Source organism: Papilio polytes, unplaced genomic scaffold (genome assembly GCF_000836215.1).
Source record: "Papilio polytes unplaced genomic scaffold, Ppol_1.0 DF823688.1, whole genome shotgun sequence".
In the NCBI taxonomy this organism is placed as follows: Eukaryota; Metazoa; Arthropoda; class Insecta; order Lepidoptera; family Papilionidae; genus Papilio; species Papilio polytes.
The window spans coordinates 1,129,589-1,148,328 of record NW_013525516.1 but is presented as its reverse complement, the minus strand read 5'-3'; the positions used below and the strand labels follow the sequence as shown (position 1 = coordinate 1,148,328).

Below are 18,740 nucleotides of genomic sequence, written 5' to 3'. Positions count from 1 at the left end.
TAGTAGCTATCAACTATCACCTAACTAATTATGAACATTCAAACTATATTCAACACGCCATAACTTAATTAAAATACGATTTTAATACGATAAGCAAAAAAACATAACAATCTCCTTAGTATTTTAATTAAGTTTAAATAAATAAATAAAAAAATACTGTTTTTTACCTATTTTGTTGTAACCTCTCAGAGGAAGCCTTTACCGAATAGATTTTGCATCTTTGTCGATATAAATACTAAAAGCAATGACTAAAAGTGGCAATTAATGAATTTTTAATGTTATTTATACTGACCTTCGCCCAGGGGTGGCTTTTGATTTGTGGAAATTTGAATTCCGTGTAGTTTGGATTCATCTCTCGAATTTGCTCGCGTGTCGGTGTACCTAAAACCTGAAAAAAATAAACATTTAAATTTAATTCAAATAACATACAAAGTAACTTTATAAGGATAGTGCCATAATTAAGTGCAGATTAAAATAAAATAACGTAAAACATTAAGAGATTTTTGTTAATTCACTAATATTTCTTTTACCATTCCAACTAAGCTCTAGGCTTTTAGTACAGTCGAAGGGCGAGATTCGAACCCACGACCACGTGATTAATTAAAAACATTACAAAGGTCTTCTTTACTTTTAAAACATCTGAATAATGTATTGGGTATTTTTAAGTCAAAGAACCCAAATCTTATAACAACGCATAATTGCCTTTTCCTTTCACTAAACAATTACCTTGATAATTTCAACGAGCTGGTCAACGCCGGAGTCGCCGGGGAATATCGGCTGCCCCAGCAGCAGCTCCGCCACCACGCAGCCCGCGCTCCACACGTCTGACACGACACACCATTATACAATTCGAATGTTACGTTTTAACTATATGTTAGTACCCTGGGAGTAAAAACTATTAATATAAAATATTCTGCTAACGCCTTCGAGTCCTCCATACGTAAGTTAAAACAAGTTAATTATTGAAAGGTAAGAAACCAAGGTAATTCAATGGAAAAACATTATATAAATAAAAAATAAGTCATTCCATGGCGGGATTCGAACCCAAGACCTGTAGATTAGAATACCACTGTAATATTGCAGTACACTCACCAATCTTAGTGGTGTAGTCAATGGCGCCGAAGATGAGCTCGGGCGCGCGGTAGTAGCGCGAGCAGATGTAGGAGACGTTGGGCTCGCCGCGCACGAGGTGCTTGGCGGAGCCGAAGTCGCACAACTTCAGCACGCCCGTCTTCGGGTCCAGCAGCAGGTTCTGCGGCTTGATGTCCCGGTGGCAGATGCCCAGCGAGTGGATGTACGCCAGGCTCCGGAACAACTGGTACATGTACAGCTGGAACGTACATAAATACACACATAAATATTTTAATCATACTAATATTATAAAGAGGAAAGATTCGTATTTTTGTGTGTATTGAACAAAAAAACTACTTGACCGATTTCAAAAATTCTTTCACTGTTAAAAAGCTATGTTATCACTGAGTAACACATTTTTTTTTTAATTTCTAGGGGACAAAGTCGCTAGCAACAGCTAGTAAAATATACAAAATAAACTAGAAAACAAATCAGAGAAGCCAGAGGTTAAGGATTTCCAGCCAATATTAGTAATGACCGCAATCAATGACAATCAGACAAGTCACTTTAAAACAAACCTTATGCTCTCTTTGTGGGATGAATTATAAATCAAATTATATTTTTTTTCTAATTACTTTACTATTGCATAGCATGTAAATACTATAACAATAAATATATTTTCAAACAAAGTTAAAAGCATCTATAGTTAAATTGAGTTTTATTCTTAATGTGGCATTCTCCTCAAGATTCAAGACAATTGCACACTTATATTAACCACGAGTTAAATTTATGTTAAGATAATTAAATAAAGTCAGTTAACAATTCACTTCTTACTTGTACTTGTACTATATCCATACCTTTATAAAACTAATGGGTATGGTTTGTTCATCTTTGGAGTAGTGACGTGCAACTTTGTACACCGTCTCGGGTATGTACTCCAGCACCAGGTTCAGGTACACTTCGTCCTTCTGCAACCAAACAGGAACAAACTGATAACTTCCTTACATACTATCTTATACTAACACTGAAGCTTGTATCAAGGAAAATATTTTCAAAACGCCTTTACGTTCATATAAACATTCATCGCCCATCTGTAGCCTGACAATAGAAGATTATTAAATATTTCGCTAAGTTATCTAATATTATAATAATGTAAAACAGATAAGTATTAAGTCTTGTAACACTATAACTACTTTGTTACTATAAACTTGTTATAAAAAAGTTACGCATATTTCTTTAATAAGATAAAAAGGGCCTGTGCCACTACTGACTGATACTCAGATAGCTTAAAAGTGAATTCACTGTCAGATAGAGTACCAAAATCCGATATTTCCATCACATATTTTATACTTTACATTTTTATCTGACAATTTACAAGAATTGTGGGATAGGCACAAAGAGTAAATGATTTTGTTAAAGCCCTATATTATTTTTAATATATGTGTAGGTACCATCTAATTCCTAACATAACGAATATAAATCAAAGTGAGTGTCATTTCTTAGTCATGTCCTGTCACCAATCTGTCATGATATTTGCATTCCATGCACCAAAAGAAGTCATATCATGAAATTATATAACGCCGAAGCCCAACACGTTACAATAGAAAAATGGCTTAAATACGTAACACTGATACCCAACTAACTAATCGAGTTAACTGCATAAATAAAGTTTTTTTTAACGACAGCTATGTCAATATGAATATAAATTGCCTCGCCACATAAAACAGCATGGTTATAAACTCAGTAAATAGGTACTATACGAACTAATTTGGCCAACGTCCAAAGGATCTTGGCTCCAGAGTGCGGCGACAAATATTGTCTCACCTTGAACTATAAAACAACGGGATATTTGGTAAAGGTTTAGAAAATAAGAAAATATTAAAAATACATTTCTGTACAAAAGACTACGGATGAGAAATAATGTTAACATCGTATTTACAATAGCAAAGCGATTTGTTAATACAGTGAAAAACTAGTTAAAATATGTGTACCAACAATTTTTATTACACAAAATTTGACTCCATTACGTCTAACGCAAGATCTGTGCTTTAGATCTATGTTTAGAAATAACTTGCTAATAAGAATATGATTCTAAAATCTTACGAGCCTTAAACTGAAAATGACATTTGCAAACATTAGAAGGAATATCAATAATACGATGTGCTATTAGTAACGAAGAGATGATCGAGATAATCTTAGCAAATTCTCACAATAAACAAAACAAAAGCAAGCAAACTGTCGCGACATCTGACGTGTTCCGATGATCGTGTATTCAATAACCGCAAGTGAAAGCCCTGGCCGATGATAGAGGGATAAAACACTGCACAATACCAGGCCACCGACCGATAATTTGTATGGATTATATCCATTGTGATAGGATATAATATCGGCCAGCCTAGTCTAGTTCATAGATCTATGTGCGTTAGCACACTAGCGTAACATCAGACTGTAACATACTGCGACTTCAAAAGACTGCATCGCATTTAGTAGTGGACTGACCGCTGCGGCCACTGCCACCTTATCCCAAATAAAACAATAAATTTAACCAACAGCTCATCCACCTTGATAGATGTATTCAAAATATATTAAGGGCCAATTTTTCATTTCTCAGTCATTTTAGTAACTTACATATAAGATCTACAAAAACATTTCAATATGGCAAGCATTCACAAGCTTGAGTGCAAGTGCAATTTACCGGTCAAATGTAATGACCCAGGGCTAGTTTTTCAAAATATACTTTCTATCAACAAAAGATATGTCAAGAGAGACTGATGTAATGACTGAAAAATTGGCCTTTATAAATATGAGAATATAAATGTAGAGTATACCTTTTCTCCGCTGGAGTAAAAGAAGTATTTCAGTTTGACAATATTACAATGCTCCAGTCGTCGCATGATTTGAAGCTCTCGGTTCTGAAACAACAAAACAATATGAATTAGCAAAATATACTTGCAAAATTATACGCAAGTTGACTCGAGTGTCTGGACTAATTAATCTGATTGGTTTTACATTAACATGCAACTGTTAATTTAATAAAACTATTGACTAAGATACCCCAATGATACTCTTCACTTCGTTTACTTATCAATTCGTCAGGGTCAAGTGTAAAACTAATTACATGGAACGCATCCTATGGAATGACAGTCAATAATTTTAAACCTTAATAGTAAGAACTATCTAGATCTCTAGAGTAGATTTCATTGACAGCTATACTAAAATTATAAAGTGGAAAAATTTTAATTTTGGATTTTTGTATGTATTGAAATAAGTCTAAAAACTACTGGGTCTATTTCAAAATTCTTTCACTTAAAAAGCAACGTGTTCACTGAGTAACATAGTCTATATTTTTTATTTCACGTGGTCGAAGTCTCGAGTAATAGCTAGTTTTCAATATACCGATTGTAATATTCCGTACCTTAAACCTTTTATCCTGGAGCACCTTCTTGATGGCAATGAGCTCGCCGCTGTCGCACAGCTTGGCCTGGTAGACGACGCCGAAGCTGCCATTGCCGATGAGCTTCATATCCGAGTAGCTCACCTCCAACGGCCGGTCAGGGCCCTGCCCCGGCGTCGCCACCACCGTCGTCACCTTGGAACCGTCCTTGCCTGGAACACCAATAACGTACGTTAACTTTGTTTATGTGTATCAGATGGCGGCAAAAGCGTCATTTGGTGTTAAGCTACAACTTTTGCAATATAATGTAAAACAGACACGGGTTGCATACTTTTATTCCAAAAGGAATCAAACATTTTTATTTTATTATCAGTTGAAATTACCTACTAAGAGATAAAATAGTGTCTTTTAACTAATTCGTTATAAGTTAAAATAAGATTTTTAACTATGTTATATACATAGTTCAAAATAATTAGCATATTAAGTTATAAAGATAGCATCGGCAATGTATAATGGTACCGTAAACAATATACGGTGTTATTAGTTTAATGAGTTTGCCTGTTAGTAGTTATCAGGCGATACTAGAAATTGCTAATAGACAAAAGCACTCAAACTTGAAATTGTTTTATAAGTTCTGGTGAATCTAATTTTAGTTTCTGGAACTCCGTGGTCAGTTTAACCGTGAATTGCAAATCACGTGACGTGTAGGAACACTTTTGCTATCTCCGTTATTCGCAAAAAGAATGTGAGGGATGGCGATATTGTATAACAGGCTAACGACAGTGACTCGCCATAACATTGACATAATACAAGGAACATGAACTGTCGGACGTGTTTTGAAATGTCGAGCTATTGTCACGGCCAATACAAGGTAGCGAGACCGAGAATAAATCGGTTTTACAAGTACAAGTTCTGAAATCCAAAGTTAGTATATTCTTATATATTTGCACTATCTTCCCGGATGAAGTGGCGTGCAAGTTACATAAATACTTCAATATTTATTTGCGACGTCGCGATGTCACATCTACATGAAAATTAATATAACCTTAACCTCACGTATGGAAAACAAATACAAATGTGGTTTGTTTTTATTTTGAGAAAATACTACAAGTAGATGATGTACTAATAGGACAGAAGTCGTGATCAAAATAATTACAAAGTTTTTTTTAATTTTGTCCTTAATGTCTATTTCGTAAAGCACTGTACGGATTACAGAAAAAAGGTAATTTAGTTATCTTATAGTAATATTATAAACCAACTATCGAATATCTAACATCAAACGCTGGAGTTCATTTTAATACTTTCACCCATTCGACGAAGAAAATTCAATTTCTAGAGATCGCATCACAGTACTATTTTTATTTATTCATCATGTTTCCCACAATATTTAATGAGCAAACTTCATATTATAGATACGTGTACCGTTGACATTCAGGAGCGGGAAACAACAATTACCGGGTACTAGGAGTACATAAGTGGCGGGAGACTTTCCCGGAAAGCGGGGTAATATGGCGTGTGCGGATTGAGTAGTGCACTCACGGCCGGCAGCGCCACTTCAGAGGAATGAGTTAATAATAAACTACAATGATGTTGTGAACTGAACCGTTAAACACGAACCAAATTGTCCTGCTACGTGAATCGTATTGCACCATGCTACGTGATTACTACAATTAGTTTTTTTCAGACTAACAAAGCTAGGTTAAAATTTTCCAGTCCGTTTCTCAATTTATCTGGTATGTATATTGTTGTAGGTAATAAAATATGACATCAATTGCGTAGGAAACTTACGAAGCGATATTCCATTTTAACCCAATAGATGGTCACATTTTAAGAAAAATTCCCAGACATCGGAACCAACAACGTCATTGAAATGAACATTGAAGTGAACCTCTTTTGTTAGTTTCATCAGTCCGCCTCCATTGTGTAAATACAATTCAGTGTTGCCGCAATTCCTAGCTATTTAAAGCACTAGTTTGTTTAGAGCTGGAATACTGAGTTAATTTAACATTCGCACTGTTTCAATTGAGCCTAGAATTTTCAAATGCATCTGTAAAATTGTCATTGTTGATGTTCTTTTCTTTGAATAACGGTATACAAACTGTATACGTATATTTAATTATTATTAGTCAGACAGTAAAAGAGGTTTCCACTAACTTTAGATAAATTGCGAAAACGGAATAAATTAGGCTACAAGTTACTTAAATAACATGGTAATAAATAATTGCAGTGAACATAATCTTTACCAAGACGAAACGTATTCGCTAGCATGCATAATCGCATTCATCGTTGATTGATTTATTGATAGGCGGCTTTGTCAACCGAGACGGGGAATAAGGAACACATTATAAACTGCATTTTATCCACAACACGTGACATGACTATAAACAAAGGTTAAAGGATTTTCGCATTCTTTAAATCTTTCTAAAATGCATCAATCCATCATCTCCGCCTTTTTTTCTCTACGTATTTCTTTAAACGTCTACAAGAATGAAGTCTTGATACGTTAACAACACTTATCACAGTTATACTACAATAAAAATAGTAAAATATACGATGTAATTTATCAAACATGGATCCCCAGTAACTTAATTTCCATTCTTGTATATCTAGCGATGCCAAACATGTTTAAATATGCACCGGTGTCACTGGAAGCCGTATAAAACTGTAATAATAACGCACGCAACTGAAATCGTTACAAAATCATGAAGATACATTAATTATTATTATACACGCATGGAAGTAAGAGTAAAAATCGAGTAAAAAAACATACTATTGCAAGTTAGGGATTGGGTTCAAGATACTTGTACTTTCTTATAAACCTCATGAATACGACTTAATTTATGATATCTCCTACCATAAGACTAGAGATCACGGTGTTATCCCAAAGGTTTGGTCGTGTTAAGTCTGATAACAATAGTTTTCAAACCGTGTACTTCAAAGTGATAATGAAAGTAAGAATAAAGGAAGTAACAGAACATTTCCTTGCAAACTATTTTTAATTAAAATATTCGTTACTTTTCCACTGAAAATATCAGTCTTTATTAAACAAAGGTAACAGATCACGTCTTTTCGCGTGCGTGCCAAAAAATTTACCATCAAAAGACGAAGACCGTAACTGACAGATTATAAGCAAGAAATTCATAAAGCAAACATAAATACGAAATTTATTTATATGATATTAAGAAATTCACTTCAGGAATTTGTCTACTAAATAAAACTTATCTCTTTAATAATGTCTTGAATTGTTTAACACTCAATTTTGAAAAGCACTCAAAGCTTTAAATAGACAAATGAAATTGATTTTAATATCTTCATTATAATCAATTTCAATTTCTGGTTATAATAGTACGAACACCGTGGTCACCACACAAGTTAACCCCTTGATAGGTTTTGTTATCCAAACATCGATACATTCTTTCAATACCATCGATAATAAACGATTAATAGTAGTAGCAGTTTTATAATTGTTAATAACATTAATACACTTTTTAAGATTAATCAAAAAATGATTTTTAAGATTAATCAGAAATGTTGTATTACATTGTGTGCTTTTTGTTGGTGTGGTGGCATTTCTGAATAACGGACAGGTGTGGGTCGTGGCTAACTTCCGCGTGGCTTTCTACCTGCTATTTCAAATGCCAAATAGTAAACTGGAATAGTAGAAAGCACTTTCTTTAAATATCAACTGTGTCCAACAATAAGACATTTAAAATTTAGTCATACTAATATTAAAAATGCGAATGTTTAAACGGATGGATGGATGTTTGTTAGCGTTTGTACCATAAACGGCTGAACAGATTTTGACGAAATTTGGTAGATGTAGAGGATGGTCTGGAATCACGCAGACAGAGTCGCGGGCGATAGCTAGTTGTGCAATAAATTCACTGAATTATCAGATGTCAAACACGACGATATAGTTCAGAGTTGACACTCAATTTATTACAATAAACTACGAATAGATACAAAACACTTACACAGTATTACTCCCATTGTTAACTTCGATTAAAACATGGTACCACAAGATATAAACACCACAGACAGAAATAACATACGAAATGTATAATAACAAAACAACTTCACGACTAAACGTAATGGAGTAATTAGAGCTAATGATAGTTTAAATTGAACATAATATTCACAACAGATTGTTTGGACCAACACGACAGGCAATGAGTCCTGACCTATTTTGACAACTTAATCATATTGTTATCGTACATAAAAAAAAATAGATTTATTAATAGTCGAGTAGAGCAACACAGACACTTGAAACCTTAGGAAAATATTTAGATTTAGAAAGTGCGTCAGTTTAAGTACGATAATTACAATGTATGTTGTATGAATTCGTCGGGGGCAAATGCTAATAATTATTTATTTAAACAATATACAAGAGCATTAGGGAACTTTACAAAGGGAATGAAATGATTAGATAAACATGATAAACAAGGGTGGAGTGCGATCAGGTCAATAGGACCGTGGGTGTGGTACCGCAGTTGACTTACTGGCAATGCTTACACATATAGAGTTTCTACGCCATTGGACAAGCCCATACAATAAGTGCTAACGTATTCCTGCTTTCATACAAATGTACAGTCGAGGACGTTTATTCCCTACCCATTTTGGTGCAATGTCATATAACGCTGTCAATCCAATTACGTCTAAAACTCATCATAGCAACATACACTTGTGCTATATTAGACGTTGCTCCTATGATTCTAAGTGGGCAATGAATTTATTTCTTTGACAATATAATCTTCTGAACTCTCAACTACAAACTGGGTAAACATATTCCGTTATACTATTAACTATAAAGACAATTCCAATGACAGATGTAATAACAATGAACAAACGTAAGTGGGGCGAAACTTGTACAATAGTAATTTATCATGAATTCTCATTTCGTGTACAATAATTTTGCGAATCGACACCCGTTTTACGTATTAAAAATAATTTGCCACATGACCTTACACACAAATCTACACACATTCCTATGAATTAAATATCAAAATTACTAAAAATTGTTCGAAAACGATAGGCAACGATATTTCAAATAGTCTGGTTGCAGGCCTTTCATACTTCGACTACTTTCACTTGTTGAGTTTAGATATTTAAGTGCTCAATATTGCTCCTTTACAATATATTACTACTACACGGTATCACAGGTTGTTTTATACAAAAATAACACTTCTTGAATAAACCCTGAAATGAATACAGCTAAAACATTACCACTACGTACAACATCGACATGCCAAACACCATTAAATTATGCCATCCTCTAAAAAACAACTATTAAAAAAACATCGATAAAGCATGCCAGTGATACGGTTACGTTGTTCTCTATTTTAAATATTCTTTTAAGGTAAACGTAAATTTAACTTGACAACTTGTTGGTAATAAAACATACAATGTAATATATTCAAATATTAATCTAATAAAGCATTATTAGTTTATCACAATCACAACGTAATATTAGTAGTAATGCTGCTTGTATTAGTAGCTCGTTAAAATAATAAGGTAAATTTATAATCCAATTTTAACAATTAGATAATATGGAATTTTTTCTTGTTTATATTAAAGTTGTGTAAAACAAGGTATATTTAATTTTTCTTTAAAATAAATAGTTTGACCTCTACATTATGCAAAACTATTTTTTACAGCGATATGTCACGGTACACGTACGTTTACTTTTCACTTATCTTGCAATTACATTAAAACATGAGTGTAATGAAAACACAGAACAGCCAATAGTTTATAAAAAATCAACGCAACAATCTTCCAACTCCATTAATATCTCAATAGTTGAATACATTGAGGAGGGGAAATATTGTAGCGTTTAGCTGCAGTACAGTTTGCTGTAAGTATGTAAGAAAAAACTAAGACTACAAAGTTGGAGCTAAATTTGTGCGCCACATGTAGCACTTACGATGGGAGGTGGCCGTCTTCTTTTCCGAAGCCAGCTCGGCCTTTTTAGGTGCGTCCACGTCGCCTGCGAGTCGCGGTAAACACAAAAGCAACATTAGAACATTGATGTAAACATGTATAGTGCATGAAACAATAAAAGGGATGAATGATCGAACGATGGTTGCGGGCTAACATTTTGCGCACGTTCAGATGCAGCCGTGCAGGGCACTTTTACAAAGACCAACTCACTGATGGTACGTCGAAGTTTCTTACAAAAGGAGGAGAGGCGGTCTCGAGCCCGGCTCAGTTGACCGTTTTTGTCTGCGTCGAGGAGGCGCAGTAGCGAGGGTTCGGATCTCGCGCCGACCTCCCCGACGGGCCGGAGCGCCATCGCGGTGGGGCCCTCGGAGACCGCCAGGTTGTCCAGGCATACCGGGCCTACGGGACACTCCAGCTTGGCGGAGGATCGCACGCGAGCGCGGCACAACGTTGACTGCCGGCCGCCGACAGCCACTAAGCCCCCCTGCCCCGGCCCGCCACACCGCGACGCACACACCGTAGATGCGCTAATTCAAACTTCGCAAACTCTAGTCATACTGTCATTTCCACCTTTCTATTCAATATAATTACTGTCACAAATAACTATACAACTCATTTTATCCACGTAGCATAACTGGAATGTGGGAAAATTTAAGTAGAGTACACTGAACTGTGGTATATTTTTGTCACTTCACTGCATTTATCTCAATATTTTACCAATTAGCAAGTTAGCTTTATATTTATTTATGACTCATTGGGTGTTACGATAGAATGGCTCGATGGTTATCTTCGGTTCCCATGGCGAACAATGAGAAGACAATTCAATTATAAAGTACGGAGACACAACGATAAGGTTTACGCGTCCTGGAAGCTATCAGCGCGAGACAACATCATAATATGATGAGAAACGTGAATGTTTGCGCGGTGTACGATTGCATAATGGCGACTGAAGCAGAAGCTCTCATCTGACAGTGCCGGTCGTGGTAATGTTGTAGCGCACGTCGTACTGCCCGCACGGTATCACGTCGCCCGCGCTCGTGTCTACCTTTTTATACAGCTGATGATAATTCATGATACGTGACGTCATCGATACATAACTTTTTTTTTTCTTAAATTCTAGTCGTTAAAATATTTTGTAAACAACTGACGAATAACCAGTGCAGTGCGAACTGCTTCGTACATAAATAATGTGACTTTCAGTCATTTCTTTTATATCAAGATGATAGAAATCTATATTTATTTTTATGTAACATGTAAATAAATGGTAAATAATAAAAGAAGTATATGGTTTGGTGTATGTAATAAAAGATCTCTATCTATAACTCTAAGAGACCATCGTAAAAGCACTAAAATAAGTAATTTTCGAGTCATGTTTTACGAACAATAAACGTTTAGTAATTGCTTGTAAAGTAAATGACAAAGACACGGATGCGGCCACCGGGATCGAAATAAAAGGATGTTATGTGTTAACATAACTGACATTCTTGTAGCTGTTAGTATTCACACCAAATTTTGTTAGTCTTAATTGGCATAAGTTAATTACGTAGCATTTTGTTTGGATTTTAATATCATTTTTGACATTACTTTACAACTAGTAATAAAGATACCAACGCTAACCGATTAAAACCAACTTAAAAACATGATAAACGACTCGCTACGCTGTCATGAGTTTTGAATTATTGCTCGTGTGTAAACTTGATCGATGAAATTCACTCTAATTGTACTATATTTACCACGAAACATACAAATATTGTCCGTGATAAAAATCAGTATACTGGATAAGGATCAAATCGAAAATATTATAACATTTACTCATGCAATTACACATTTTTCACATATTATTGTGTATTTAATAATCTGAGCTGAGGATAAATTACGTTTAAACTCACGCAAGCTTGTTACAGACGAAGCATGATATGTTTTGTTTATAGTCTGGAAAGAATTCGCAAATATTGTCATGCATCAAATTTCATAACATGTTTATTATTTTCTGTAACAATTAACTTTCCCTTCAACTGAATATTTTGGAAGCGAAATGAAATGAAAGTAAAACTAAAAAAGTACTCGAAAACCTTTTATTATTAGACCTAGGTCTAATAATAAAAGGTTTTCGAGTTCTCTGAGTTATTGATTTTTTTTATAATAACAAATTCAAAAGACATCTTTGGATTTTAAAGTATAAAAACCACTACAATAAGGATGGGTTCACTACCTGTGACTTTTGTCAAAACTGGTTTTGCTAAGTTAAGACAAGTTCAAATGTAAACATTTGGTGTGATTTTTCTTCAATAATTAGGGTATATAACTTATTTACGAAGTAATTTCTAACACATAGCTAAATATTGTCTCATAATATCCCACTAATAGCCGAGAAGCCTGGTCCTACTCAGCAAGGGATTATTTCCAATCCGATTATAATGAAATAAAGTTCACATCTATGGCTTCCGTATAAAAATTAACCTTCATCAGTACGTGCCAATGAAATAGCTTTATCAGATATAATTTAGAATAAATACACGTTATTTACGAATTTTCATAAACAATAAAATTTCTATAAAACGTATTCTTGATCATGTCGTATATCCTGGTCTTTACGAGACTGGCGCGATAACAGACATCAGTTTACAAATGATTTATTATGTCTACAATCTACTATTGAGAATGTATCTATGATACGCAATAATTATAGATAAACCTATCAATAAACATTTCTACAACAATATCTCAGTATAAAAGTGTAGTAAACTACTGAATTAAACAAGGTTAGTGGCAATTGGATTAGAATTTCAATGGACCTTAGAAGGACGGAAGTCACGGCCTTCAACAGCTATCAATACGAAACTATAATTTCGCTTCGAGCTTGCTTATTGGTATCTTAACGCAAATTATTACGATAAGAACAACGATACTTTAATAATCTTACCATTAGAAAACAAACATATACAACCACCATAGACTATTTAGAAATACACTTAGATTAAATACTTGTTAATAGCATAATGTTAGCACGCAAATAGAAATAAAATTAAAAATCTAAGATTTCACCCGTAATGACGTAGTTAGTAAAAAGTTTTAACTATGCCCTAGCAGATATATAATGGGCCAATTGAAACAATGCAACGAATATCTACATAGTAAACATTTCCGAGCGCAGAGTTAACTGTTAGCCAAATCGATAACCATCCATTCAAATAAATATCATAAAACTTTAATCGCTTTTCTGGGTAATCAACGACGTATGCAGTATAGTTTCATGAGTGAGAAAATTTTCCAAACTCCATACTGTAGTTACTAAATATTTGTTCTGCTATTTCATTATGGTTCACAACTTCATTAGACCATGTCAAAAGATAAAGGGATCATAAGTTAGTTTGTTTACAGAAAGAAGACACATACAATCTGAATCTGGTTTCGGTTGCAAGATCGTGTATCCTTTGACAGGGTACACGGAAGCCATTACGTTCAAAACGATTCGTGCAAAATAAAAACCGTTGCTTGTTTATAAATATTGTCGGTTAATTCAAATGTTTTCATTTGTGATACCACTGATCTTTTATGTAACCACGGCCTTAAGAGCCAATACTATTAATTCTCGTAGTTTAGTTTTTAATCTTACCTTCCCATGACTACTGGGTTTTAATAATAATATTAAAAATGCAATTTTAAAAAAGCTAGATATTATTAGCAATTATTGTCTACAGTCAAGGAAGTAAATTTCATATTCACATCAATAAAAAGCCATTTGATACAATGTCATTAGTTCGAAATCTTGTCATAACCACATACGTGCTTAATTTAAACTTTTATGGTGATAGTTTACGATATGTAATCCTAAGTGGAAAGCAAATTTAATTCCTTGACTATACATTAATTTACATAATATGCTAGAGAAAAGAATCGTGCAGTCTTCCTGGTCCAGTTGCGCATCTCCATTGTGTAAACGACACCGCTCGTGACACGCTTCGGCGCGCGGTGCCTTTGAGCCCCTACCAAGGATACATGGCAAGTCGCAACACAACCCGACCGTAATATAACCGGTCCATTCAAAGGTGACATATATACTATTCCCAATGAAGACACACTTCACAGCTTATCTTACTCTTACTAATATTATAAATGAGAAAGTTTAGATGGATGGATGTTTGTTAGAGTTGCCTAAACGGTTGAAGGGATCTCGATGAAATTTAGCAGAGACGTAGAGGATAGTCTGGAAGAACACATAGGCTACGGACTTTTGTTGTTTTTTTTTTTTTTTCTAAATTTCACGCGGACGGAGTCGCGGCTGAAAGTTAGTAGTCATAAATCAAGCATTTGTGTGGGAAAAAATGATTACTTTATTTTTGAACTCTCTCTCCCAACCTAAGCTGCTTTCATTATCTACCTGCCTCTAAAGGAAGTCACCGTATGTGATATAAGTAGATAAATTTCAGATTTCTGATGAAAAGAAGCACAATAGCTGTGTATATTCAAGTTTGTTTGTATACAATAATTAAGGTAAGTTTGGGAACAGCTTATACCGTTGCTCATACTTTTCGACCTGTACTGGCCAATCAGTCTTCCAGCTTTAAAAATAATCACTGATTTTAGCCTTAAACGTAGAGTCATTAAAAACTTTTATTACTCTACTAGTGTTATTAAAATAAGATGAGAAGGTCAAGTGAACAGATTTATTGTTACCGCATAGCAACTAGATGTGGTTTCGAGTTTGTGGGAATAAGCGTAATTCATACTTATTTGTAACAATACATAATATTCGTAATAGTTTTACAGCAAACTATTATCATAACAATAATTACATTTATTTGAAGCTTAGAATAGGTGTCGGTTTTAACGCCACTATTGCCCTGGGCGAGATTTTCATTGCGTCTCCTTGTTTTACCATGCATTGGGGCGAGGCAGTCACCTAACCGCGCCCTATTCTAACGCCGGTACTAATCATTGTTTAATTTCTACCACTGTATGACTTTAATCTTATTTAATTATTGTTCGCATAGACTTATACGGTACTCGACCTCAATTTTCACTTTAATATATATAATTATGCTTTATAAAAGATGCTAGAGTAACCTATTTATCAGTGGTAGCAATAAAATATTATTCAACGGCGAAACGCGAGTTTTATCGCGGTAACGAAGTACACGCCAATTTAAAGCCTTCTATAAAATGTAATGCATATTTTCTCGACGGTAAAAAGTACACTATAAAGTTAAGAATTATATTTTAATTTTTAATTATAATTTAATTTAGATCTAGCAATTTTAAATGCCATCTATCATTTTGTAATATATTTAAAGTAATTTTTAAAAAGCGCTTGTAATCACTTAAGTAACAATTTCGTAATTAATACAAGTAAGTCTTGAGACTTCTAATAACGTTTCAGGTTAGCTTATTGATAAGCAGATTTTCTGTTGTTCGAACTTCAACGTGGAGTGAATAATCCCTTGATCTCAAATACGGTTAATCCGATCAGAGAATTTTTGAAGTATTATAACTTTGTTTTAGCGCTCTGGAGAAACGCAGTGGCTGTAAAACATACTTAAAGCATTTAAAAAAAAACCTTTTGCTCACCAAATTGAGTGATTTACCTCGCACTTCTGTGGTACTGCATTTATCTGGCAATATTCCATATACGTCATATACCACAAAATGTGAGAATAGGTAAAAAATAATGAGTGCATCTTATTTACGCAAGCGTTCCTGCTTTGATATAATAATAAACATCAACTATCGTCACTGTACGCTGAATTTCCTTATATCAATTAAGATAACATTTACCTCTTCATCTAGTTTCTCTGTGCTGATTCATTTCAGTGATATTTGATCACCAAAACTTACGTCAGCCATATTTCTTACTTCATTAGACAGTACCAACTAACCTTCACGTCATAGATTTTCTTTCCTGATGTCTCCTCATTATTAATTCAACCTGCTGTATACCAAACCGCTCAAGCATACTAAATTTTGATTTAAAACATAAGAAATTAATGCTCTAATTTTTTTACAGTATGCCTTTACATACTAAAAAATGCTACGTTTTCTGTTTGATGTAAAATAAAAGCAAACAGCTATTAACTGACCCTCCCCTGCCCGTAAAGCCGTAAATACGTTGCCTGTCCATAAATACGTTATGTATTTACAAAGTGGCTTTATCGGCATTATATATATATGGACTTATATAAAAAGAATCGAAAGAAGGAGAAATAAGAACGTCTAATGCACAACGAGAAGTGTAAACCATCAAAGTATAATAGGACTATCTGTCAAGTCGATGTTCCGCATTTAGTCACAAAGTCTTGTATTAGGTTATTTCGGATTTACGCACTGTCTAATACTGTATTTAAAGAACAATGGTAGACTATAGTCATAGGAACAACAGTAAAAAGTAACGAGGCAAGTAAGCAAAACAGCCAGTTTTTTTATAATCTGTTATTATCAAGTAATACAAACAGTTCATTACATCATATCGATATTGTTTATGTATTTAGGTTAGAAGTAATGAGTAGACTTCGAAACGGAACGGGCCAGTTATTGGAATTTCCATACCAAATATCACTACCTACGCCAAATCAGGCTTTACTTAGCTCATATTTAACAAACGCCAATTTTGTAAAGGTTTTAACATTTATTCAATTTTGGTTGACCTATAAAGCAGCTATTTCATGTTTTACTTAACTACCATTTATTGCATAACACTATCCCTGTCCAAACTATTCAAGCGTGGTACAGCTTTGTGTCTAGCAACGTAACTTTCTTTGCCATCGTTATTTCATTCAAACGGTATTTCAAAATGATTTAAATTGTAATAAAATCGACTTATTCCACTATCTAACATCATGACCAATTGTAATTACTAGCAATTACGTTGAAGGAGATGTAAGTGTTACATAAGTTAAAGTTATAAGACTTCCAAGCTGTGCTTACTACGCCCACGGATCTATCGCGAACCGATAGATAATTTAAACGCACATTATAGAGTCGTACGGTCAAGGACATTGTGTTTACCTTCTTATAGATACGATTATTGTAGACTCTTCAATAACTGTCAAATATAAGTAAAAAAAGCAAAAAAATATACAGACGTAGAGTACCTTCTTCTTTTGGGAAGCCGGTCAAAAAACGGCCACGAATTATATCAAAGTTAGTCTGAAAGCGTTTGCCTGCAAAGTTTTAGCGATACAAATGAACATCGGAAATGGTGAGTCTATTTAAAGAAACCAGAATTTTCTTCCATTTCATACAATAGGGTGTGAAGCATCATTTTGTCGTCTGGATTAAGGATGTTTCGAGATAACAAGGAACTTATCGATCGATATCATTATATCTGAAAGTACACTATCGTTTGTAATCTGAAATGGTAACAACGCGTGTGATGGCAACATGATAAAATACCACTACAAATATGTAAAAGTATTTACTACCTATTCAAAGTAATGTTAAATCTACACTACATAAAAATGCACATGTAAGTGGTAAATCACGGTTAGGTTAACTTCCCTATAACACTACCAATAAAACTCAAAATTTCTAATAGTGGTTATTTTATTATTTATTTTTTTAGAGACTGGTAGTTTTATTTTCATACAGAATATCATAAAAGGTTTTACAGGCATCAGTCAAGTCTTATTGTATAACCATTGTCTACGAGAGCGCGAAAATTTTGACTTTATGATCATTATATCAACATTGAACTTGAAGATACGCCCACTGATTAAGATATCCTTCCCTATCAAGAACAATAAAAATACAATTGCTCCGAACTAATCCTATTTAATAGTGGCATAAAAATACTTATAACTTATCTGTGACACGGTCCTATTAAATTTATACGTATCATTTTGTCGATTTTATCTAACTTTGTCTTACAGTAAAACCATAAATTTACATTGACATCGAATTCAAATAAAAGGAATTTCATTAAAAGTATTATGTACGTCTTCGCAATGCTATCATATGTATTTTAAGTTACTCGAACTGTAATAAGTTTGTACACGCGTAGATGTAAAAAAAAAGTGTCAGAATTTGTTTATGTACTTAAGTCGGCACTGGAAATTATGTTGAGACTAAGGACGTGTAAAACCCTAGTGATGTATGATGAACGAAATGAGGTAAGAAGTGACTTTTACTGACTATCGAATGGCAAGCTACAGGAATTCAAAATGTAATAAACATACAAACACACATGCATAAAACCAAACACGCTCGTCAATTACCCATTCGAGTCGGGATAAAGAGACTAGGCTAGACAAAGGCTAGGTGTTATTTTATCGACATAAGTTCCGTGGGCGTGGTCTTTCCCGGTCGAGCTGTCCCATTAGCGTTACTAGTTACTAGGCGTACC

General features: G+C 34.2%; 1 protein-coding gene across 2 annotated transcripts in view; it reads right to left on the bottom strand.

Moving 5' to 3' along the window:
• LOC106104377 (glycogen synthase kinase-3 beta-like) overlaps nt 1-18,740 on the bottom strand; it is a 28,670-nt gene that overhangs the window by 5,268 nt on the left and 4,662 nt on the right. Inside the window, exons 1-8 of one of the 2 annotated variants that reach the window (XM_013284414.1) lie at nt 10,613-10,836; nt 10,386-10,448; nt 4,487-4,677; nt 3,900-3,983; nt 1,929-2,039; nt 1,093-1,330; nt 727-824; nt 293-388 (exon numbers count right to left, since the gene is read on the bottom strand). In XM_013284414.1, coding sequence (XP_013139868.1) covers nt 293-388; nt 727-824; nt 1,093-1,330; nt 1,929-2,039; nt 3,900-3,983; nt 4,487-4,677; nt 10,386-10,448; nt 10,613-10,754 — 1,023 coding nt within the window. In that variant the 5' untranslated portion in view covers nt 10,755-10,836. Of the gene's footprint in view, nt 1-292; nt 389-726; nt 825-1,092; nt 1,331-1,928; nt 2,040-3,899; nt 3,984-4,486; nt 4,678-10,385; nt 10,449-10,612; nt 10,837-18,740 lie in introns of those variants that run through there. The other variant, XM_013284415.1, reaches the window with a different exon arrangement.